We start from the raw sequence: 27,270 nt of genomic DNA, 5'->3' as shown, positions 1-27,270 counted from the left end.
CTTCCTCTTGTCTGCATTTTAGTTTCCCTGATTTATGGAATAGTTTTGTGTGCTAGGTGTTCTAGTAGAGCCCAGTACCACAGCCTTCCCAGTTACTTGTGGTAGACAGTCTTGGTGTAGCCCTTTGTGGGCTGTGTGTGCAGTCTTGTTGTTAAGCCTTGCTTACTGTTGGTATCACTGGGAGGCATTGATCTCTAAGCCAATTGGCTGTGAGGATCAGCAGTGTCTCAGCTATGAGGGTTTCTGTACTCCGCTTGAATGGGGCGGGGTCTCAGGGTGGCTCAGACAATCTTTGGTTCCCTGTCAGTCTTGCCTTAGAAAAGTCCTGTTCGTGGAGAGTTTTGGAAGATTGGTTGCAGGCGCACGCACCTCTTTGGTAAAGGTACAGACAAGTTTTGGATTTCGGCCAGTCCCTCCTTAGAGAAAGCCAGCCTCTGGGAGAGCTTCTGTGCTCAGCCACAGATGGAGCGGAGTCTTGGGTGGTGCAGACAAACTTTGTTTTCCCTTTGGTTCATCCCCAAGTCCCACAGTAATGGCCTCTGGCTTCACACACCTCTGAGGGATCTCTGCCCATTGCCTGACAGTCTGGTCTCTCCCTGTCTGGGGCCGTCTATCAGAGCAATAGGGTGATTCTGTTTTCCTCTCGAACAAGAAAGCCAGCCGCACGTTAGCTGTCCGCCCTCTACGCATGCCGGGAGTAAGCCAGCAGCAATCTCGGTCTGGCCCTTCCTCTCTGCATGCGGGTAGTAAGCCAGCACCTTTTCGCGCACACAGTTCTCCATACCTTCACAGTTCCTGAAGTTCAGTGTGCCTTCTCTCTCCTTCCCAGATGGCAGAACCTCCTCTCAGCTAGCTGTCCGGCGCTTCAGGGCAATGCCTCCACTGTTTTTCAGTTCTAAATTCAAATTTGTTGTGGTAGGCTGCATTCGGGTGTTTACTCTATGCTGCCATCTTGGTTTCTCTCCCTGAAGACATTCTTATCCCCCTTGGTTCTCCAGCCTTTTGGCCTCACTCTGGACTCAGGAGGTGGGGAAGATGTCCCCTGCAGTCCCTCGAGTCCCTGGTCCATAGCCTTGGCTCAATGATTGGGACACTGGTCCTTGGACCTTTGCTACTGACCCTATAAAAACATTCATAACATTTAAAGTATATGTATATAAATAAAATATAAACATTAATTTTTATTTTATAAAGGTTTCCATGTGATTTCAAGTATATTAAATAGGTTTAATTCAAAAATATTTATTTTAAGAAGGAACACATTTTTTGAATCACTCTGGGCCCTTGGAGTTTTCAAAAAAATAATCCCTTGGTTAGTCTTGAAATTCAGCTTGGAAAGACCACTAAATATATATATTATTTCAAGATTATATATTTTTATAATTATCTTAAAACATATCAATTAAATTTAAATCAGTTTTTATATTAAAAATTTGGTTGAGATCACAGAATTAATCATTCTGAAATATAGTGGCAACCATACGTTGATCAATAAGCAACAATATTTTGAATTCCTAATTATTTCAGAGAAAATACAAAAATTATTTTCTCAAAAATAAATTTCTATACTTTAGGCATTTAGTTACCACAACTATATAATTTCTCCCAATTCAATTTGAACCTTAAACTTTTAGAGCTAGCAAGTCAAATATTTAGCATTTCTCAGATGAAGCTGCTAGAGTTCTATAGCAGGCCTGTAGCCATTCAAATGCAAATTAGTTACATTCTTTCTCCTGGAAATGTGACCAGCCCATAGGAAGGGACTCCAGGAAGCAAGCTTGTCTTTAGAAGTTGCTGCCAGTGGGAAACACTGTTTTTGGCTGGTGAGGGCCTAGCTGATTAATTTTAAAATGACCATATTTTTTTCTGTTGGAGGAAGTCAATAAGCAAATTTGTAGCTATTATAATGCAAAATTATCATATTCTTTCTTTAGAGATTGTCCTGGGAAGCCAGTCTTCTTAATTAACAAAGAGCATACCAATCTTGTTGCTAGAGTCTATCCTATATATTTTTTCCCTGGATCAAATCCGCCATCTTTCTGAGGAAAAAAAACACACACACAATAGCCTTTGGGTTTTATTCTGTACCATCACAAAGAAAGTTAAATTTAGCTCAGAACCTATCTAATATCCAAAATCGGACAGTTGTGCACATTTGTTTTTAAGCCAGCTTCTCTCTTTACATGTGCACAGAAATCCCAGACACATTTCTAAATTTTGTAAAACTTTTAAATTACCAACATGGCGAGAATGAGACTCTTTAAAATAGCATATTCCGGGAGTGGGTGTCCATACAGGATCACCACGAGTCTTCTTTCACCCACTTCCTGCTTGCTTTGGGGAAATTTTAGCAACTGACCTGGCCGCATTTCTCTTTCCAATTAAATTAAAGGCATGCTTAATAGATAATGACAGATCAGCAAGACCAAAATAAAGTTCTTTTCCTAAATCTTTTTTTATTCCGTTTTCTAGTCAAAGTAATGACTAGATTTCAGGGTTATTTTTTTCCAACATGTGCTTATCCCAATGCATTCTTCGGTAATTTTTAAACAGCATTAGAGTTAGCTGATAGCTCTGCCCTCTCCAGCCGCTTTTGAGATCAGAAGCAGAGGATCTGGAGGCTTTTTAGAAATTACAGATTTTTGATCCTCAATACAAATTAGGTATTTTATTATTTGAACAAGAAACCACATTAAAGATGAACATGACACTCTTTTTTTTTTCAGCCTGATAAAAAAAAAGTACCTTTTAATATTATAATTTGTTTATAATTTGGCCTTTTAATGAAATTCTTCCACATTATAGTCTGACTTAAAAAAAAAAAATTACTCGGATTCTTTTTATGGATCCCTGGGCTTCTGAAGCTAAACATGAGTTTTAAGCACAGTTAATCTTACCATCATTAATGGTGCTGTTTTATCTGCTCAAGCAAATTCTTCTCCTCCAGATGTCCTTGAGTCAGATGGCATTAATGCCAGTGTGTGTTTCTCAGCATCTAGAAGGATTCAGGAATCTGGAGAAGCAGCTGTGTGTAAATTAATCAAGAGTCCAGAGACAAAACATAATTTTGGAAGGCATTTAGGGGGCCAGTGGAGCTTGGCTAAAAAAACCAAGTTCTCCCTTGTCTCAGGACCCGTTGCTTTTTATTAACACAAATTGTCCTAAGGCAAGTTTTAGTATACAGAATCCATTGTCACATTGGAAGAACTGCCTAAGGCTGTTCAAGTGTTTGGCCAGGAGGAGGCAATAACACGTAGATTGAAATGCCATCATTTGTCTGGCAGCAAGCAATTATTTATGCATCCTTTTCAGGTTTGGGGAAATACCCTCAGCCATTTCCAGATGATTCAGCCCTGATGACATGCTGGAATTGGCTTCTGGCAATATATCCTAGAAACTCTCAATAATTATTGTGGATTTTTCTATTTATCCTTTTAATTCTGATAATGTTTGTTTTATATATGTTGAAAGTATAGTTTTGAGCACTTAAATATTTAGGATTATGTACAGAAGAAAAGTCCATTCTAATTGCTAGTTCTGATTTTTTCTTTTTTTTAAATATATTTTATTAATTTTTCACAGAGAGGAAGGGAGAGAGATAGAGAGTTAGAAACATCGATGAGAGAGACTCATCGATCAGCTGCCTCTTGCACACCCCCTACTGGGAATATGCCTTCAACCAAGGTACATGCCCTTGCCCGGAATCGAACCCGGAACCCTTCAGTCCCAAGCTGATGCTCTATCCATTGAGCCAAACCGGTTTTGGCTGATTTTTTTCTTTAAAGTTTATTTTGTTTGTAATTAGTATGGCTACAACAGTTTTCTTTTGGTAAGTGTATGCTGGGTAAATCCTCTTTTTCCCTTTTACTTTTAATCTTTTGTTTCTTTATATTTAAAGTGTGTCTTTTGTAAGCAGCATATAAATATGTGTATATTTTATTTTATTTTATTTTTTAAAATATATTTTTATTGATTTTTTACAGAGAGGAAGGGAGAGGGTCACAGAGTTAGAAACATCGATGAGAAAGGAACATAGATCAGCTGCCTCCTGCACACCCCCTATTGAGGATGTGCCCGCAACCAAGGTACATGCCCCTGACCAGAATTGAATCTGGGACCTTTCAGTCTGATGCTCTATCCACTGAGCCAAACCGGTTTGGGCATAAATATGTGTATATTTTAAATCCTGTCCAACAACTATAATTTAATTAGGATATGTACTCCATTTGTAATAATTGAATTACTCACATATTTTACTTAAATTCTACCACCTATGTACTGTACTCACTCTCTCTTTGTTCCATCTAGTCTGTTTTCTCTCTACTTATTTCCCTTCATTTATATTGTCTAAGTATTTTATATTTACATTAGATTTTTTAAAATATATTTTATTGATTTTACACAGAGAGGAATTGAGAGGGACAGAGAGTTAGAAAGGTCGATGAGAGAGATACACCGACCAGCTGCCTCTTGCACACCCCCCACTGGGGATGTGCCCGCAACCAAGGTACATGCCCTTGACCGGAATCGAACCCAGGACCTTTCAGTCCCCAGGCCGACGCTCTATCCACTGAGCCAAACCGGTCCTGTACATTAGATTTTAATAAATCAAGAATGTATATTGTAATCACTAGAATACTATTGTTTATACTTCTGAGATAATACGAAGGTGTGAAAATACTTCAATCTCCCTTTGCTCCCCTCTTAGTGTTATTTTCGTATATTTTAAATATCTGTATATTATCTATAACTATACACACATATACAAACATATATATAGACATATGTATTTATTTATACACACACACTTTGATTTATTCAGGTAACCTAACAGAATACCATAGACTGAGCTGCTTACAAACAACAGAAATTTATTTTTTACTGTTCTGGAGACTGGAAAATCTAACATCAATGTTCTGGCAAATTTGTTTTCTGGTAAGGTCCTATTTTCTGGATCATAAATAGCTAGCTGTCTTCTTGCTATGTCCTCATATAATGGAAGGGACAAGAAAGCTCTCTGGGGTCCCCTTTATAGGGACAGTAATCACTTCCCAAAGGCTCAAACTCCTAATCCCATCAGATTAGGGATTATTTTTCAACAAATGAATTATGTAAGGGACTCAACCATTCAGTCTATAATATAGTTAATCCCACAAGATATTAATTGTTATTTTTAATCAATGTTCACTTAAATTTACTACATAGTTACCCTTTTGTTCCATACTTTTTATTACTACATATCTATGTTTCTATGTGGGATAATTTTTCTTCTGTCTGAAATACAGCCTTTAGTATTTCCTTCAGTGTAGTTCGGCTAGTGATGAATATTCTCAATTTTTGTTTTTCCTTAGTGTGGATTTATTTCATTTTTAATTTTCAAACATTTTTTTTGCCTCTTATTGAACTCTAGGTTAGAAGTAATTAACTTTTAGTAATTCGAAGTTATTCATTTTATTGGTTTCTGATTTCCATATTCCTGTTAAGAAATCAGATGTCAATATGCTTACTGTTGCTCCTGTGAGGATAATAATACTTTTATTTTACAGCTTTTAATATTTTCCCCTTTCTTGTCAGATTTTCAAGTTACTATAATATGGCTGGGTCTGATTTCCATTGTATTTGTTTATCTTGGGTTTTCTAGTGTATCTTAAATCTGCACCTATTAATGCCATTTGCCATATTTGAAAATTTCTCAGTTAATATCTTTTCACATATAACTTTCCCCCCATCTTCTCTTTTCTTTACTCCAGGTCCTTTAAATACATTTATGATCTGTATTAAACATCTTCTATATAGCTCTTATACTTATTTCCATATTTTTTATTATTTTAATTTCAGTTAATTTTATAATTTTGTTTGATTTGTCTTTCAAGTCACTAATATTTTCTTTGTTTATGTCTAATTTTCTCTTAAATTCATTTATTTATATCATAAAGTCAGTTGTATTTTTCAGTTTTAGAATTCTGCTTTTGTTTTTGCTGTTTTCTAACTCCCTGCTGACCTCACTCTTTTCCTATGATTACTTGAATTAATTATTTGTAATTATTTTAATGTCTATGAATTATAGCTTCATTATTTAAGTCCCAAATGAGACTGATTCTATTATTTGTTGTTTCTCTTGGTTTTGATCATGTCTTGCATTCTCATAAACCTGATAATTTTTTATTAGTAAACAAGTTCAAAAATTGTACAATTGAAAAATTATAAAGCATAGTGATATTTTGTGTAATAATATGTATAATTGAGAACATATGCTTTTCTTCTAATTGGGGAATTAGGATAGGGCCAATAGATACTTAATATTACCTTAATCAAATCAAGAATTAAGCTGATTTTAAAATTGGATACTCACAGTTCCTGTTTAAAGTTACTCCTAGGGAATAATTTTCCAAGGTCTTAAAATATGCCTATTAGGAATTAGAAGAAATTGGTTTTATATTTTTTACATAGTGGAGATATGAATGCTGAAGTTAGAATGTTTTTTTTAGTAAAATTGGCATGTAAGTTTCTTCATTTGTTTCTGAACCTAGCTCTTTTCCTACCAGATTCTGCCAAGATGAAGTTTCCTATTTCAGGGTAATGGAGAAGGAAATTTAATAAATAACTGACCTTCCAATTACAGAATCTGAAGACTTATAAGGAATTTCTGACCTTTTTTCCAATTCTTATACAATATTGTTTTATTTGATCCCTAGTATTTAATGATTTCCATTATTTATTTCATTGACCCTTTTATCTACAACCTGGACTCTCATTGGCTCAGAGAGCAGTAACTGAAACTATGACTCAAGAGCCCTTCAGCCAATCAGTAGTTGCCTCAAGCGTTTGTATGGGGAGGATAATTTTGTCTTTAACTTGTAAATGCCACTTGGAATTATTGAAGCATACTTTTATACAATACACAAGGGGCTTTTGTATTCACACACCATTAATTGAAAATTTTGCCATCAACTCATCTGCTAGTCAATATGGATGGTAACTTCAAGCCTAATTCACACAAATTTTCCCCTAAATCTTATCAGATCCATATTAGTTTATATTAAGAAATAAACTATTAATGTGTTAAGTAAATGGAATTTGGAGGCTGGTTGTAATAAAAGTAGCCTACCCAAATTAATATAGAGGTGGAAAAAGTTATATTTACAGTTATAATACAAATAAATAATATAATAATAATATAAAAATAAACTCTGTGTTTTATATACTCATAACTGTAAACCTCTTGCCATCCCCTTTATAACCACTTCATGTGTTTTTTCCCCTTAATACTTATTTGCTTACTTATCTTGTTTTATCTTTCTTTCTCCATTAAAATATAAGTTTTGTCTATAATGTTTACTGGCATAATTCTATAGCAAAATTAATGCATATGGTGGGTACTCAATGAATATTTATTAAATTATTAGATGGATGGATGAATAAGAATAAGTTAATTAATGAACAAATTAACGGATGGCAACATTTACTTAAAACATTTCAGGCTTAAACAAGTTATGGAACAAGTGTGGTTTTTCACTGTTAAGATCATGGAGTTAAAAAATAATAGCTATGAGCCATGCCAAGTACATTTGTCCTATGAAAAGAGTAAATTTCCAGCTATCATAGGAATACAAAACTAAAAGACTAGTTGTTGACTGGAGGATGTAAAAATAAATAACATTAAATTAAAAGTTCTATGCCTTCAATTAAGACATATTAATATACTAACATAAAATACTGAAATCATGTGTACTTATTTTTTATGGTGAAACAATAGCTTAATAAACCCAACAATAAACCTAACCAACTGATCCATCCATCAGCCCTCTATTCAACCCTTTTACACCTGTTAGTATACTAGGGGATAATGATACAAAGATGTATAAAAAAATGAACTAACTTCATGTTTTCATAGTTTAAGGAAGAAAGTGAGTTTTTTAGATTATTGTCTCAGCATTAGAGTAAGTTGCCTTCATGCATTAAAATGTCCTAAGGAAGAAACAGCTTTTAATGTGTGATTCTTATACCTCTATTACAACAACTTTTAGTTATAGCCTACTGTGACAGCTGGAAATGAGTATGTAATTTCACATATGAAAATCCCTAATTTGACAGGACATCAGGGAGGAGGAGAGGATGAGAGTAAAAGACTACTATGCTGCTGTGAAAAAGAGAGAACTCTCTTACCATTTGCAACAGCATGGATGGACCTGGAGAGCATTGATTCAAGTGAAATAAACCAGTCAGAGAAAGGTAAAAATCTCCTGATCTCACTCACTTGTAAAATATAACAAACAAGATGAAGTGATGATGAAATATAGATCCAGAGACATAGAACCATCAAACAGACCATCAAACCTCAAAAGGAAGATAGGGGAGCTTGGGAGCAGGTGGAGGTAGTAGGTCAACCAAAGGATTTGAATGCTTGCATATAAGCATTAAGAGTAGACACAGACAGTAGGAGTGTGAGGACAAGTGCTTGGTGTTGGGGGTTATGGAGAAAAAAGGGAAACTGATGTAATACTTAAAATAATAAAGGATTTTAAGAAATCCCTCACCATTTTAAAAACTGAAAACAGAGACCATTACTTCTTAAATATTCAAGCTACTAATATGTTTGATCTCAGAGACTTATTTATTCAGTATTAGAAGTCTCTGGTTTGCTATTAATGGAGTAGTTTTGAAAAGGAAGCATGAATGATATTTTATTGTCAGTGAACGCCCTTTGTTGTGAGAGAATGCCACAGCACCACTGGGCTGCCTCCATGTTTAATAGGCCATAAAAGTGAAATTTCCACCCTGACTCTAAGAGGTGAAATGAGTCAGAATGTAACTCATTCTTTAATCAGTTGGAAGCACAACCTTTATTGTCATTTACCTTGTATTGGGTAAAATCAGAGATTTTATTGCTGTGAAACTGAAAAGATTAGAGCAAGGACTGATAGAAGGAAGATAGCTGTTACAATGGCTGTAAATCCATTTAGATTTTCTCCAACCCCCTCTGATTCTAAAAAGGTGGTTGCTGTAGGTCCAGTTTTAAAACTAACTCTATTGAGACAGAATGAAAGGGACCATGACTCAACCATTTTGTTAACTTTGCTGTCTTAATGAGTCCTATAAAATTCCACATGAGGAGCAGGAGAAAAGATGGTGACCAGCAAGAAAATAGAGAGGGAGAGTGTGTGAGAGAGTGAGGGAATGATAGAGCAGTGACTGGATGTGTGTGTGTGTGTGTGTGTGTGTGTGTGTGTGTGAGAGAGAGAGAGAGAGAGAGAGAGAGAGAGAGAGAGAGAGAGAGAAAGAGAGAGAGATAGGGGCAGTCAGGTACTGCAGGTCTTCCAGGGAGCTTCGATGGCAAAACCCTGCTGCCACTGCAAACACACCAGGGAGGACACTGCCAGCACAGAAACCACGCCATCTTGAAGAACAAAAATGCTTGAGACTGGGATCATAGGCTTGGCATCACCCAATCTGTTCTCAGACACAAACCTGGACCCTTCAGTCACTTGGGTAAAAGACCTGCTACCACAGTGGCAGGCCCAATGACATCAAGACTCCAGGCAGCCCACCCACAGATTTCTGTGAGTCACAGAGCATATTGCTCTCCCCACCAGCCCACTGCAGCTGCATAGGAACTGCTGGATCCTCTCCATGTAAGCAAGCCTCCTGCCCATGCAGGGAGGCTGCACTGAATTTGAGCCTGGGAATGCAGACATAGGGAGTTTAATTCCTACAGCTCACACTCTCACAACCAGACCCCACACCTACACAGGAAGGCTGCACTGAATTTGAACCTCGGTGCACAGACACGGGGAGTTTGTTTCCTGCAGCTCACACTCCCATGAACACAACCCATGCCCACACAGGGAGGCTGTGCCACCTGACATTGATTCTGGATGAGGGCACATGGAAGTCTGTCTCCTGCAGTGCAAGAGTGTACCTCCCTCTGACACAGGGCTTCTGTGCAACCTGGTCCCCCAAGCAGACAGGGGACCCCCATTCTCCATGCGAGAGGCAGTACTGAGCACCAGTTACTTGACTCTTTCTCATCACCCATGCATGGGATTCTTTATTCCAAATATAAACACACTAAGAGCCAGTGACTCCAATACTCAGTGTATATATACACACAGGGACCTAATCCTCAGTACAAGGCCACACCAGGCGACATACTCCATACTATATTCTTGGTGTGGGCACAGGGGGACACTGACTCCTGGTGAATGTTAGGGGACTCAGATTTTTGGCAAGCAACATGGGGGTCACTTTTTCAGCATGGTGCATGAGGCTGCACTGAGCACCAGTGACTCTGATCCTGAGCAAGCAGAGTTCCCACAGACTCATGGAAACCACACATGTGGGTGTAAGAGCTCTTCATTGACACTTAGGTGACACGAAGCTCCCACAGCACACAGCCCAGATCCTCACAATTAGGTGATTGGACCTTCTGCTGATAGTTAGAATGGGAAGACATAGAAACAATACCTAGAGAAAAGAAAAAGAGGAATCTCCAAGAAAAAAAAAAAATAAGTGAAACTGAGGCATGCAACATCACACACAAAAAAAGAACTCAGAGTAATGGTTATACAGTTCATAAACCAGATGATCGAAAAAACCCAACAACTTATGCAGAAAGCTGGGATAAAACAAAAGTGATATAGCTACAATCAAATATGCCATGGAATTTTTCAACAGTAGACTACAAGAAGCAGAGGACTAAATTAGTGAGTTAGAAGATAAGGTACAGAAACAAGCCCAATCTGAACAGCAATTGGAGAAAATTTTAAAAAGCTGGAGGAGAGCCTAAGGGAGCTTTGGGACAATGCAAAATGAAGTAACATACATATAATAAGCCTGCCAGAAGGACAAGAAGAGCAGCAAGGTTTACAGAATCTATCTGAAGAAATGACAGAAAATTTCCCTAATATGGGGAAGAAAAATACTTCACAAGTACAAAGAACCCAAGAAGAGGAATCTCAAAAGACCCACACCAAGACACATCATAATTACAATGAAAAATATTAACAACTAAGAGAGAATCTTAAAGGCTACAAAGTGATGCAATGCAAAAGTCTGAATCAAAGAATACACTATCCAGCCAGACTATCAATCAAAATTGAAGGGGAAATCAGGAATTTTGCAGATAAAAAAGTCTAAGGGTGTTTATCACTACTAAGCCAGCAATGCAAGCAATGTGAAAGAGAATACTGTAAAACACATGTGTCAAACACAAGGCCTGCGGGCCAAATCTGTCCCGCCAGGCCTTGCAATGTGGCCCGCACCGCACTGTCATCACTGCACTCCGCTGCGTTTCCATGACAATGACAGTTTATGACTGTTCAGTAAACCATTCGGCACGAGATTTAGGCAGGATTTTAGATTTTGGCCCCTTCTCTGATTGAGTTCGACACCCCTACTGTAAAAGGAAGAAATAGAAAGGGAGGAAGGAACACAGGCATAAAGTACAGAAATGGCTACAAACAAGTACTTATCAATAAAAATATTAAATGTAAATAGATTAAATGCTTCAACAAATAAACAAAAACAAACCAACAACAACAACAAAAAAAAACACTAGAAGATATCAAGAAAAAGACTGACAGCAACACAATCATAGTAGGAGACTTTAATATCCCATTAACATCACTGAATAAATCCTATAGGCAAAAAATTAGCAAATAAACATCAATCCTAAATGACTCACTAGATCAGATGGGCTTAATTGACACCTTCAGGACATTCCACCCCAAAATTATGGAATATATATTTTTCTCAAGTGCACATAGGATGTTTTCAAAGATAAACCACATACTAGGACACAGGAAAAGTCTCCAAATTCAAGAGGATTGAACTCATATCATAAAATTAGAAATCAACAACAGTAAAAATAATTGCAAAAATTAAAACACTTGAAGGCTGAATAGCATACTAATAAACAATGAGTGGATTACCAAAGACATCAAAGAATAAATTTTTTAAAAATCCTGGAAAAAATCAACAATGAAAACACAACAATCCAAAATCTTTGGACACAATGAAAACACTCCAGAGATGGAAGTTCATATCATTACAGGCCAACCTCAAAAAATAATTTAAAAAAAGAAAGAAAAAAGAAAAGAAAAGAAAAGAAAAGAAAAACTGATAATAAACCATCTAACTCTGCAACATGAAGAATTAGAAAGAGAACAATAAGAAAAGTCCAGTGTGAGCAGAAGGAAGGAAATGATAAAGATCAGAGCAGCAATAAATGACAGAGACAAAAAAAAAACAACCCACAAATGATCAATAAAACCAAGAGCTGGTTCTTTGAAAGATTAAACAAGATTGGTGAACCTCTATCCATGCTCCCCAGGAATCAAAGAGAGAAAACCCAAATAAGTAAAATCAGAAATGAACGAGGCGAAATAACAACAGACCCCACAGAAATATGAATAATCATAAAAAATAGAAATAAAAATACTATGAGCAATTCTATTCCACCAAACTGGTCAACCTAGAAGAAATGGACATATTCCTAGAAAAATACAACCTTCCAAAACTCAACCAGGAGTAATAAAAAAAATCTGAATAGGCCAATAACTATGGAGGAAATTGAAGCAGTAATCAACAAACAAAGTCTGGGACCAGATGGCTTCACAGGGGAGTTTTATAAAACTTTCAAAGAACTAAAACCTATTTTTATCCTACTATTCCAAAAAATTCAAGAGGAAGGAGTACTTCAAAGATATACCTACAAAGCCAGCATTACCCTCATCCCAATACCAGATAAAGAAAGAATTACAGGCCAATATCCCTCATGACCATAGATGCCAAAATCCTCAACAAAATTCTAGCACATTGAATTCAGCATTACATTAAAAAGATAATAAACCATGACCAAGTGAGGTTTATTCTGATGATGCAAGGATGGTACAATATCTGCAAATCAATAAATCATTTAAAATGTGATACACCATATAAACAAACTAAGAGATAAACAGCATAAAATCATATCCATTGGTGCATAAAAAACATTTGACAAAATCCAATACCCTTTCTTTTTTTAAAATATATTTTATTGATTTTTTTACAGAGAGGAAGGGAGAGAGATAGAGAGCCAGAAACGTCGATGAGAAACATCGACCAGCTGCCTCTTGCACACCCCCTACTGGGGATGTGCCTGCAACCAAGGTACATGCCCTTGACCGGAATCGAACCCGGGACCTTTCAGTCCGCAGACCAACGCTCTACCACTGAGCCAAACCGGTTTCGGCCCAATAACCTTTCTTAATAAAAACTCTCAGCAAGGTGGGAATAGAAGGATCATACCTCAACATAATAAAAGTCATATATGACAATCCCACAGTCAATATCATACTCAGTGGGCAAAAACTAAAACCATTTCCCCTAAGAACAGGAACAAGACAGGGATGCCCACTTTCTCCACTCCTGTTCGACATAGTACTAGCCATTGCGATCAGACAAGAAGAAATAAAAGGAATCCAAATTGGAAAAGAAGTAAAACTCTTCTTATTCAGAGATGACATGATTTTGTACATAGAAAACCCCAAATACTTCATCAAAAAACTATTAGACAATGAATTCAGCAATGTAGCAGGATACAAAATTAACACCCAGAAGTTATTGCTTTTTTATACATCAGTAATTAACTCACAGAAAGAGAAATTTAAAAAATCAATCCCATTTACTATTGCAAAAAAATTAATATACCTATTAATAAACTTAACCAAGAAGAGAAATGACTTGTATTCAGGAAATTTCAGGATGCTGAAAAAAGAGATACAGGAAAACATGAACAAATGGAAGAATATACCATGTTCATGCATTGGTAGAATTAACATCAGCAAAACATCCATGCTATCCAAAGCAATCTATAAATTCAATGCAATTCCCATTAAAATACCAATGATATAATTCAAAGACCTAGAACAAATTCTCCAAAAATTCACTTGAAATAATAATAATAATAATAATAATAATAATAACAATGAACCCTAAATATCTGTAGCAATCATGTGAAAGAACAATGGTTGAGGGATTACAATATCAGATATCAAGCTATACTACAAAGCAATTCTTCTCAAAAGTGCCTGTACTGACACAATAACAGGCATATAGACCAGAGGAACAGAATAGAGAATTCAGAAATTGACACAAGCCATTATGCTCAATTAATAAAAGTGTCAAGAGCATACAATGGAGTCAAGACAGTCTCTACAATGAATGCTGTTGGATAAACTGGACCAGTACTTGCAAAAAAAATGAAACTAGATCACCAACTTACACCATATACAAAAATAAACTAAAAATGGATAAAGGACTTAGACTTAAGATGGGAAACTATAAAAACCTTAGAAGAAGCCATAGGCAGCAAAATATCAGACATTTGTATTAGCAATATATTTAATGATACAGTTCCTAGGGCAAGGAGAAAATAAACAAATGTGACTACATCAAAATAAAAAGCTTCTGCACAGAAAGAAACCATCAACAAAACAACAAGAAAGCATGGGAAAACATATTTGCCAATGTTATCTCTAATAAGGGTTTAATCTCTAACATTTACAGGGAACTCATGCAGCTTAACAAAAAGAAGATAAACAACCCAATCAAAAAATGGGCAAAGGACCTAAATAGCCACTTTTTGAAAGAGTACATTTAGAAAGCCAAGAGACATATGAAAACTTGCTCAAGGTCAGTAATCATCCGAGAGATGCAAATCAAAACAACAATGAGGTACCAACTCACACTTGTCACAATCGCTATTATCAGCAAATCAACAAAAGGCAAGTGCTGGCGAGGATGTGGAGAAAAAGGAACCCTTGTGCACTGCTGATGGGAATGCAGAGTGATGCAGCCACTGTGAAAAACAGTATGGAGTTTCTTCAAAAAATTAAAAATGGAACTGCCATTTGACTCAGTAATACCATTACTAGGAATATGTCCAAAAAAAATCAGAAACACCAATCAGGAAGGATATATGCACCCCTATGTTCATAGCTGCACAATTTATAATAGCTAAGGTTTGGAAACAGATGACTGGATTAGAAAACTATGGTACCTCTACACAATGGAACACTATGCTGTGGTAAAAAAGAAGGAATTCTTACCATTTGTAACAGCATGTATGGAAATGGAAAGCATTATGCTAAGTGAAATAAGCCTGTCAATGAAAGCAAAATACCACATGATCTCACTCATTTATGGATAATAAAGAATATTATAAACTGATGAACAAAAATAATACAGAGTCAGAGAAGCATAAAACAGACTGTCAAACTGCAGTAGGAAGTCTGGGGAGGAATGAGAGGAGGATGTAAGAGATCAACTGAGGGACTTGTATGCATGCATATAAGCATAACCAATGGACTCAAGACACTGGAAGGAGTAGGGCATGTTCTGGGAAATGGGGGAAGGTCAATCAGGCAAAAAGGAGACACATGTACTACTATTTGTAATACTTTTAATAATAAAATAAAATTTAAAAAACAAACAAAAAATTGCACATGATTTTGACATGTACACATAAGGAATTCTTTGACATTAAAATTGGGACTCGAAAGAACTGTTGGCCCAGAAAGGAACTCACTACAGACTGATTCATTTGCCTCTCAGCATAACCATTATGGCTTGTCTCAGTTTCAGTTCTTATAAGGGTATTTATTGGATCACATGATTTCACACATCTAGAGGAAATAATGAATAACATAAACTGATGAACAAAAACAGACCCAGAGAAAGAGAAGCAGTGATCAGACTGTCAAACCACAGAGGGAAAGTAGGAGAGGGTGGGGGTGAGGGGGAGAGATCAACCAAGGACTTGTGTGCATGCATATGGGCCTAGCCAGTGGCCATGGACAACAGAGTGGTGGGGGCATATGTGGAGAGGGGTTTGGGATGGGAATGGGGGGATGAGGACAATTATGTGATACCATAATCAATAAAATTATAAAAAAAATTGCACATTATTATGTTAGCTGTTGTAATTGCCTGTCAAAACACAGTCATAATGATTATTTTTCCTAATTAGCACCCCAGGTGAACTCAGAAAGACCTCAAATATGAAAGTTATGTGACAGGGAACCAAAAGATTAAACACTTTTGACATGGTATTCATGAACTGACCTTATAGTCATGCCATGTGAAGACATCTCATGCTGCTCTATGATCTTGCGAGAGTCTCTTTTTTTTTCAAATTTTATTTGGAGTATTACAGATGTTCCTGTTTTCCCCCCATCACCCCCATCCATCCAGTTCCCACCCCGCCACAGGCCTTCTTCACCCTATTGTGTGTGTTCATAGGTCATGCATACTTGCATATAAGTTCTTTGGTTAATCTTTTCTCAATCCCCTTCTCTCTTCCATCTGAGATTCATCAGTCTATTCCACATTTTCATATCAATTGCTTTATTTCATTTATCAGTTTATTTTGTTCATTAGGTTCCTTGTTTACTTATTTTGATTTTTAGATTCAACTGTGATATATATGTATTTAATACCTTCTTTTTCTTCTCCTCCTCCTCCTCCTCTTCCTCCTCCTCCTCCTCCTCTTTCTCCTCTTCCTCTTTCTCCTCTTTCTTAAATTTCTTCTTCTTCTATTTCTTCTCTTTTCTTCTTCCTCTTCTTAAAGAATACCTTTCAAGCCAAGCCAGCATGACAGTGGTTGAGTATCCACATATGAACTAGGAGGTCATGGTTCGATTTTTGGTCAGGGCATATGCCAGGTTGTGGACTAGGTCCCCACTGTGGGGTGTACAGGAGGCTGCTGATCAATGATTACTTTTCCCCCTTTTATATAGTTTACTTTCATAATTTTTTCTTTATTGATTAAGGTATTACATATGTGTCCTTATCCCCCCATTGCTCCCCCACACCCACACTCATGCCCTCACACCCCCTGGTGTCTATATCCATTAGTTAGGATTATATGCATGCATACAAGTCCTTTGGTTAATCTCCTTCCCTTACCCCCACACTACCCTAATTTCCCTCTGAGATTTGGTGGTCTGATCAATGCTTCTCTGTCTCTGGATCTGTTTTTATTTATCAGTTTATGTTGTTCGTTATATTCCACAAATGATTGAGATACTATGAAACTTATCTTTCTCTGACTGGCTTATTTTGCTTAGCATAATGCTCTCCAGTTCCATCTATGCTGTTGAAAAAGGTAAGAATTCCTTCCTTTTTACAACAGCATAGTATTCCATTGTGTAGATGTACCACAATTTTTTAATCTACTCATCTGGGCACTTAGGCAGTTTCCAAATCTTAGCTGTTGTAAATTGTGCTGCTATGAACATAGGGGTGCATATATCCTTTCTAATTGGTGTTTCTAGTTTCTTCAAACATATTCCTAAAATTGGGATCTCTGGGTCAAATGAGACTTTCATTTATTGATTTGTTAATGATAGCCATTCTGATAGGTGTGAGGTGGTACCTCATTGTCATTTTGATTTTCATCCCTCAGATGATTAGTGACTTTGAGCATGTTTTCATATATCTCTTGGGCCTTCTCTATGTCCTCTGTCCAAAAGTATCTATTTGGGTCCATTACCCATTTTTTGATTGGGTTGTTTATCTTCCTTTTGTCAAGTACTATGAATTCTCTGTAAATATTAGAATTAAACTCTTATTTGTGATAATATTGGCAAATATGTTTTCCCATGCAGTGGGCTTTCATGTTTTGTTGATGGATTTTTGCCATGCAGAAGCTTTTTGTTTTGATTTAGTCCCATTTGTTTATTTCATCTTTAGTTTCCATTGCCCTAGGAGCTATATCAGTGAAGATATTGTTTTGGCATATGTCTGAGACTTTGCTGCCTGTGGATTCCTCTAATATTTTTATGGTTTCCTATCTTACATTTAAATCCTTTATCCATTTTTTGTTTAATTTTATGAATGTTGTAAGTTGATCATTTAGTTTTATTTTTTTGCATGTATCTGTCCAATTTTTCCAACACCATTTATTAAAGAGACTATTTTGACTCCATTGTATGCTCTTGCCTCCTTTGTCAAATATTAATTGAGCATAGTGGTTTGGGTTAATTTCTGGTCTCTCTGTTTTATTCCATTGGTCTCTATGTCTGTTCTTGTTCCAGTACCAGGCAGTTTTGAGAAAAGTGGCTTTGTAATACAGCTTGATCTCTAGTACTGAGGTCCCTCCTATCTTGTTCTTTCTCAGGATTGCTGTAGCTATTGAGGGTCTTTTTTTATTCCAGATGAATATTTAGAAAATTCATTCTAGGTCTGTAAAATATACCTTTGGTATTTTAATGGGGAATGCATTGAATCTATAGATTCTTTTGAGTAGTAAGGGCATTTTAATTATGTTGATTTTGCCAATCCAGGAGCATTGTATGTTCTTCCATCTGTTTACGTCTTCCTCTATCTCTGTTTTCAGTGTCCTGTAGTTTTCTGTGTATAGGTCTTTTACCTCCTCTTAAATTAAGTTTATTCTAAGGTATTTTAATTTTTTTGGTGCATTAGTAAATGGGATAGTTTTTTTTTTAAATTTCTATTTCTGTAAGTTCACTATTGGTGCACAAAAATTCCACAGATTTCTTGGCTTCAATTTTGTATCCTGCTACATTACCAAATTCATTTCTTGAGTCTAATAATTTTTCGATGGAGTCTTTAGGGTTTTCTGTGTACAGTATGATGTCATTTGTGTATAATGCTAGCTTATGTCTTCTTGTTCTATTGGAGTTTCCTCCCCATATATATAGCTTGTTCTTGTTTTTCTCTTAGTATCATTCTAGTTTCTCTGTCTCTCTTTTTATTCTCCTTCTCCTCAATTTCATTTTGAAACTCTTTTTTTTCTTTCTTTTTACTCTTCCTTCTCTCCTATCCCCTAATTTGCCTTTCTCTAATGGTCACCTTTATTGGAGGTTATTAATATCGCAAATACATTTATGTTCAGTGCCTTGTGTGTTGTACCTGGTTGTGTTGTATTTTGTGCATTTAAATCAATGCAGGAGAGAGAGAACTACATAACCAGACATCCTGAAAAGAGAGACCATGGGGAGACAAACAAACAGCCCACATATGAAAGAAAAGCAGGCATCACCAGAAAATAAGAAATGAAAAAATTACATCACTACTGTAAAGAACTCAATAGAAAGCATCAAGAGTAGACTAGAAGAAGCAGAGGACTGCATCAGTGAGCTAGAAGACAGATGGAAAAAAAATACCCAAGTAGAGCAGCTTCTAGAAAAAAATAATTAAAAGGCAAGAGGAGAGCCTAAGGGAACTTTGGGACAATTCAAAACAAAATAATATTCGCATAATAGGGGTTCCAGAAGAAAAGGCAACTGAGGAAGGCACGGAAAACCTGTTTCAAGAAATGACAACAGAAAATTTTCCTGATAGAGAGAAGAAGAAGTCCACACAAATCCAAGAAGCTCACAGAGTCCCAAGCAAAATGAATCCCAAAAGACCAACGCCACGGAACATTATAATTAAATTGGCAAATATCAACAACAAAGTATGAATCTTAAAAGCAGCCAGAGAGAGACAGAAAGTTACATACAAAGGAACCCCCATCAGACTAGCAACTGATTTCTCAATGTAAACTCATCCTATCAATAATGTAAATGGATTAAATGCCCCAATCAAAACACATGGGGTAATGGATTGGATAAGAAAATAACACCCATATATCTGCTGTCTACAAAAAACCCATTTAAGAAAAAGAGAAACACACAGACTGAGGATGAAGGAATGGAAAAAGGTTTTCCAGGCGAATGGAATTGAAAAAAAAAAAAAAAGCTGGGATAGCAATACTTATATCTGCCAAATTAGATATCAAAGTGAAGGACATAATAAGAGATAATGAAGGCCACTTCATAATACTAAAGGGATCAATCCAACAAGAAGAAATAACTCTGGTAAACATATATACACCCAATACAGGAGCACCCAAATACATTTTAAAAAAAACTGCTGGAGGACATTAAGGGAGAAATTAATAGCAACACAATCATAGTAGGAGATTTTAATACCCCACTATCACCTTTGGACAAATCATCTAAACAAAAAATCAGCAAGGAAACATCAATCCTAAATGACTCACTACACCAGATGGAATTAATTGATATCTTCAGAACATTTCACCCCAAACCACAGAATATACATTCTTCTCAAATGCACATGGGTCATTTTCAAAGATAGACCACATGTTGGGACATAGGCAAAGTCTCTTCAAATTCAAGAAGATAGAAATCATATCAGGCATCTTCTCAGATCATAGTGGCATAAAACTGGAAATCAACTACAATAAAAATAATCCAAAGAAGTCAAACACATGGAGACTAAACAGGATGCTATTAAACAATGACTGGGTTACCAGAGAGATCAAGGAAGAAATAAATAAAAAAACATCCTGGCAACCAATGACAATGAAAACACAACAATCCAAAATCCACGGGACACAGAAAAAAAGCAGTATTGAGAGGGATGTTAATAGCTCTACAAGCCTACTACAAAAAAAAAAAAAAAAAAAAAAAAGGTAATAAATTACCTAACCCTCCAATCAGAGTTAGAAAAAGAGCAATAAGAAAAGCCTAGTGTAAGTAGAGGGAAGGAAATAATAAGAATCAGAATGGAGAAAACGACATAGAGACCAAAGATACAATACAAAAGATCAACAAAACCAAGAGCTGGTTCTTTGAAAGGATAAATAAAATTGATGTACCTCTAGCCATGCTCACCAAGAAACAAAGTGAGAGGACCCAAATAACCAAAATCAGAAAGGAAAGAGGCAAAATAACAACAGATCCTGTCGAAATACAAAATATTGTTACAAAATTCTATGAACAAATCTATTCCAACAAACTGGACAACATGGAGGAAATGGACATATTTCTAGAAAAATATAGCCTTCCAAAACGCAATCAAAAAGAATCTAAACAGCTCAATAAACTAGTAACTATGGAAGAAATTGAAGCAGTCATAAAAAAGCTTCCAGCAAACAAAAGCCCAGTGCCAGACGGCTTCAGAGGAGAAATTTACCACGCATTCAAGGAAGAACTAAAGCCTGTACTCCTCAGACTATTCCAAAAAATTCAAGGGGAAGGAAGCCTCCAAACTCCAAACTCCTTCTATGAAGCCAACATCACCCTGATACCAAAAGCAGATAAAGACAGCACAATAAAAGGGTATTATTATAGGCCAATATCCCTCATGAACATAGATGCCAAAATCCTCAACAAAATTCTAGCAAATCGGCTCCAGCAGTACATCAGAAAGATCATACACCATGACCAAGTAGGATTTATCTCAGGAATGGAAGGATGGTACAATATCTGCAAATCAAAAAACGTGATATATCATATAAACAAATAGAAAGATAAAAATCATATAGTCATTATAATTGATGCAGAAAAAAACATTTAATAAAATCCAATGCCCTTTCCTGATAAAAACTCTCAACAAGCTGGGAGTACAAGGATCATACCTCAACATAATAGAAGTTACATATTATAAACCCACAGCAAACATAATACTCAATGGGCAAAAACTAAAACCATTCCCTCTAAGAACAGGATCAAGATAGGGTTGCCCACTCTCACCACTCCTGTTTGACATAATACTGGTTGTACTAGCCATTGCAATTAGGCAAGAAGAAGAAATAAAAGGCATCAAAATTTGAAAATAAGTAATGTTGTCCATATTTGTAGATGACATGATAATTGTACATAAAAAAAAACAGAACACTCCATAAAAAAACTAATAGACTTAATAAATGAATTCGGCAATGTAGCAGGATACAAAATTAACACCAAGAAATCTATGGCCTTTCTATACACCAGTGTTTCCCAAACTTCTCTCATGATGAGAAGCACCTGGTGGATTTGTTAAAATTGTAACAATTTTACCTATATGTTCCCAAAAATTCTAGTTTACCCCTTCTTAGTTGGGATTCAGGAATCTGTATTTTAAAAACTCCACAGGTGATTCTCATCATGAGAGAAGTTTGGGAAATACTGCTATACACCAATAGTGAACTTACAGAAAGAGAGACTAAATAATCAATCCTATTTATCATCACACCAAAAAAAATTTAGATACCTAGGAATAAACTTAACTAAGAAGATAAAAGACCTATATGCAGAAAATTACATGACACTGAAAAAAGAGATAGAGGAAGATGTAAACAGATGAAAAAAGATACCATGTTTGTGGATTGGTAGAATCAACATCATTAAAATATCCTTATTTCCCAAAGCAATTTATAAGTTCAATGCACTCCCCATTAAAATACCAAGGCATATTTCACCTGGAAAGAACTCTCCAAAAATTCATCTGGAACAATAAAAGTCCCCAAATAGGCACAGCAATGCTGAGAAAGACGAATAAAGTAGGAGGGATATCAATACTAAATTTCAAGCTGTATTACAAAGCCACTGTTCTCAAAACAGCCTGGTACTGGCACAAGGACAGACATACAGATCAATGGAATAGAATAGAGAATCCAGATATCAACTCAAATCACTATGATCAATTAATATTTGACAAAGGAGGCATGAACATACACAGGAGTCAAGACAATCTTTTTAATAAATGGTGTTTTTAAAATTGCACAGATATCTGCAAAAGAATGCAACTAGATCACCAACTTATACCATACACAAAAATAAACTCAAAATGGATACAGGACTTAAACTTAAGACAGGAAACCATAAAAATACTAGAGGCATCCACAGGCAGCAAAATCTCAGACATATGCCGAAAGAACTTTTCACTGATACTGCAATGGAAGCTAAAGAGAAAACAAACAAATGGGACTACATCAAAATAAAAAGCTTTTTTACAGCAAAAGAAACCATCAACAAAACAACAAGAAAGCCCACTGTATGGGAGAACATATTTGCAAATGTTATCACTGATAAAGGCTTAATCTCCAACATCTACAGGCAATTTATACCTTATAAAAGGAAGATAGATGATCCAATTAAAAAATGGGCAATGGACCTAATTAGAATATTTTCAAAAGAAGACAGAAGGAAGGCCAAGAAGCACATGAAAACATGCTCAAAGTCACTAATTATCCAAGAGATGCAAATCAAAAGGACAATGCAGTACCATCTCACCCCTGTTAGAACGGCTATCATCAACAAATCAACAAAGGTCAAGTGCTGGTGAGGACGTGGAGAAAAAGGAACCCTCATGCACTGCTGGTGGGCATGCAGACTGGTGCAACCACTTGGCGAACAGTATGGAGTTCCCTCAAAAAACTGAAAATGAAACTCTCATTTGACTCAGTAATCCCACTCTTTGGAATATATCCTAAGAAACTAGAAAAATCAATAAAAAAGATATATGCACCCCTATATTCATAGCAGCACAATTTATAATAGCTAAGATTTGGAAATAGCCTAGGTGCCCATCAGCAGATGATTGTATCAAAACTATGGTACATTTACACAATGGAATACTATGCTGCCATAAAAAAGAAGGAATTCTTATCATTTGCATCAACCTAAATGGAATTGGAGAACATTATGCTGAGTGAAATAAGCCAGTCAATGAAAGAAAAACACCACAAGATCTCACTCATTTATGGATAATAAAGAACATTATCAACTGATGAACAAAAAGATAGATACAGAGATTGTAAAGCAACAGACTGTCAAGTTACAGTGGGGAGGGGAGGGAGATATGGGGGATATAAGCGTTCAACCGAAGGACTTGTATGCATGTATATAAGCATAACCAATGGACGCAAACCTCTGGGGAGGGAGGACATGTATGGGAGTGGGGGAGAATTGGTAAAATATGTACACATATAATACCTTAATAAAAAATGAAAAAATTAAAATAAAAATCAATGGAAAAATGTCACCAGGTGAGGATTTAATATATATATATAATTTCTCTTTTTATCAGTGTATTAGTTTTCTATTATTACCACTGCAAACTAGCACATTTTATCAGCTTAAAATAATGGAAATAAATTAACTCACAATTCTATATTTCAGAAGTCTGAGTTTGGTTTAATTCTTTATTCAAGGTTCACAAGACTGAAATCAGGTTATGGGCTGGCTACACTCCTACCAGAAGACTCTGGGTAAATTCCAATTTCAAGTTCATTGCAATGAGCAAAATATGATTCTTTGTGGTTGTAGGAATGAGGCTCCTATTTTCTTGTTAGCTATTAGCTAAGAGCCAGCCTCCTTCTGTGGTCCTTCTGGTGGACCTCTATATCTCAGAGTCCTCTCAGCACATTAAATCTTGTTCATATTTGAAATCTCTCTTCTCAGCAACTGAATTCCTCTTCTTCCTGTTTTTATAGGTTTAGTGATTACTTTGGCCCCATACAGATAATCTAGAACAATCTCCCTATTTTAGATTGAGCTGATTAGAAATTTTAATTCCGTCAACAAAGTTTAATCATAGCAGTAGCTAGATTAGCATTTGGCTTAATAACTAAGGGATGGGACCCTTGAAGAAATAGTTTTTGAATTTAGAGTAGCACAATTATCACCTAGATTTTTAACATAAATAATGATATATAAGTCCATAGAGCACTTGGGATATATTCAGAAATAATTTAACCCATTCAAACATTTGGTGTTTCTAGATTAGATCTTCTTAGATTTGACATATTTTATACACATATTTTATACAGTTTTAGAGATAATTCAATAGCCCTTTCTTCTCCTCAGGTGATCTAGCAATTTTGGAATAAATCTGAGATGTGCATGCTCTGGTCTTTCTTTTAAATGAATAATTTGCTCTGAGGAGAGCATGTTTATTTTTTCCTCAGTAGAGGAATTATTTATAACTTACATTTGTTTCATATGTTCAGAAATAGGATTTCAGGGTAAATGTTTTGGCAATAATTTGGCATATTTTTCTGGAGTGATTTTTATATTTAGGATGCAACTGTTGTTTTCTAAGTTTAATCAGATACTGAATTACATGGGTATAATCTTCTGGAGCTAGAAATCTCTATTTTGATTCTCATCCTCAGTGACCCAAGTGTCTACATCTTTCTTTTCACCCCTTGCCCCTATGATACCCTGGTTTACATCTTTATAATTTTCTATGCCATCTATTGAAATAACATCCTAATTGACCTGTCTGCTTTTGGTTTTTCTCTTCTTCATATAGTGTTTCAGATATATGATCCAAACTAAACTTTAAAAAAACTGTCAGTTTCCCCATTGCCTCCAGAATGGCATTCTTACTTTTGCATAACATTCAAAGATTTCCATTATATGACTGAATCCTATCTTTTGACCTAATTTTCAATTATAATCTTCCATACAAGTGTTGGGATAGTGGTTATTGAATACTATTTTCCCAATGATAAAGATGGGCCATGTTCTGGTAATAGGCCTGTATTACTGGATTAAAGAGTTTGTGTTACCATTACACGTGGGGCTTAAAAGATGCCTTTGATAATTCAAATATCCTTATTTTTTTATCTTCACAGAGATATGATTGTGAAATTTAGGATAGCCCTTTTACCACCTACATTTTTAATTTTTTTCCCTTTCCTCTCTATTAGTCTTGTCATTGCCCTAGCATGGGTCTTGTCATATCTCTCCTGGACTATTGCCATGGCCAATCTGTCTCTTTTTCCCATTCTCTCTTTACTTTAACCCCATCATCATATTGTAGTAAGTTATTATTCTTAAACAGTTTTATCATGGCCCCCTTTTTAATTCAAAACTTTCATGTGTCCCACACTGTTTTCACTGAAAATTGTTTACCTACTTATTCAGTGGCTAAGAATTTGAACCTTAAGCCAGACACTTTAGGATGGGATCCAAACTCTCCTACTTACCACCTATGTGATGTCATTTTATTGATCTGTTTGAGTTTCCTCATCTGTAAAATGGGTATAATAATGTTTATATAGAGTTTGTTTTTAAAAATATATATTTTATTGATTTTTTACAGGGAGGAAGAGAGAGGGATAGGGAGTTAGAAACATCGATGAGAGAGAATCATTGATCAGCTGCCTCTTGCACATCCCCTACTGGGGATGTGCCCACAACCAAGGTACATGCCCTTGACTGGAATCGAACCCGGGACCTTTCAGTCTGCAGGCCGACGCTCCAACTGGTTTCGGCTGTAGAGTTTTTATGTGGATAAAAATATATTAAATATGAAAATCAATTACCCACTACCTGGTACATAGTATATATTCAACTAATACTGGCCATAGTAACCACCATAGAATACTGCAGAGATTGAGATGAACTCTATAAATAACTGCCTATTTTTATTTAATTCAGGATTTTTGAGAGATACATATTTAGTTAAATAACTGAATTTCAATGTTCCTCCTTTTTGCCCTGTGCAGGCAGCTTACGATTGTGACTGGTGAATGGTTTTTTGAAGAAAAGGCAAAACGTTTCAAGCAAGTTAATGTTCTGGGCACTGATGTTGTCCGACAGTCCATCTTAAGAAGAAATCCAGGTAATTAAAGAAATTATTTGGTTTAAAAATTGTTTTAATCTTAATTTTGCAGGCTAAATAACTTCCCTCTATTATGTAGCAAATGACCACAGTTGAATTTCTGAATCTCTTAGGTCATTTTAAAAGATGAAATCTAAATTTGCAATTCATACAAGGGAAAAAGAAATCAGTAGAAAAAATACACAATGATTTTCTATATAGCTGATACACAGATTATTAAAGGGGGTATTTATCTTCATCATAGACAGTTTTTAACTAAATTAACTTACAATATTTTACTAAATCTTAAAGGAAGTAACACAAAACACTTGAATTAAATAATTTACATTGTCACATTGTGAAAGCAATTCTTGACTTTTCAACAAAATGTTTTCCAGATTTCTTTTATATGTTACTGTTTTTAATCAAGTGGTTCTCAACCAAAATATAATATTGTACATTGTGTCCCCTCCCCCGATTGAGGGGAGCATTTAGAAATTCAAGGGTGGGATTTAATGGAATTTAGCAGTCATGTTAGAGATGTTCCATAGTCTGAAAGGCACAGAGCAGTTTCAATCAATTAAGAATTATACTGTCACCAAATGTGAATAACAGCCCACCCTGAGAATGCTATTCTGTGCATTCAAACTATAATTTAATTGTTAAATACTGGATAAAACTTGTGTTTAGGAGCATATTCCTTATGTGTGGTTTAGTAAAGGTATCTTCTGGCCTATTCATAGAAGATACTGGTGACTAATGCCTTTGTTTTGAAGTCTGGCAGGAAGGGCTGAAAATATCAATTATTATAGATTTAGCCTTGTTCTAATATAGGGAAGTCAATGAAGAATAGAAAATTGTTCTCCTCTCTAGCCATTTTGT

The 27,270-nt window shown here is 35.8% G+C and overlaps 1 protein-coding gene across 1 annotated transcript in view; it reads left to right on the top strand.

Annotated features, from left to right (window-relative positions):
• The window catches only part of SYTL5 (synaptotagmin like 5), a 258,501-nt gene that overhangs the window by 73,176 nt on the left and 158,055 nt on the right, over positions 1-27,270 (top strand). The window contains 1 exon segment of the mRNA XM_036408213.2: positions 26,294-26,409. Within this exon segment, the coding sequence (XP_036264106.1) occupies positions 26,294-26,409 (116 nt within the window).

This window comes from Pipistrellus kuhlii, unplaced genomic scaffold, assembly GCF_014108245.1.
Source record: "Pipistrellus kuhlii isolate mPipKuh1 unplaced genomic scaffold, mPipKuh1.p scaffold_m20_p_38, whole genome shotgun sequence".
In the NCBI taxonomy this organism is placed as follows: Eukaryota; Metazoa; Chordata; class Mammalia; order Chiroptera; family Vespertilionidae; genus Pipistrellus; species Pipistrellus kuhlii.
This window is presented reverse-complemented; position numbering and strand designations above follow the sequence as displayed.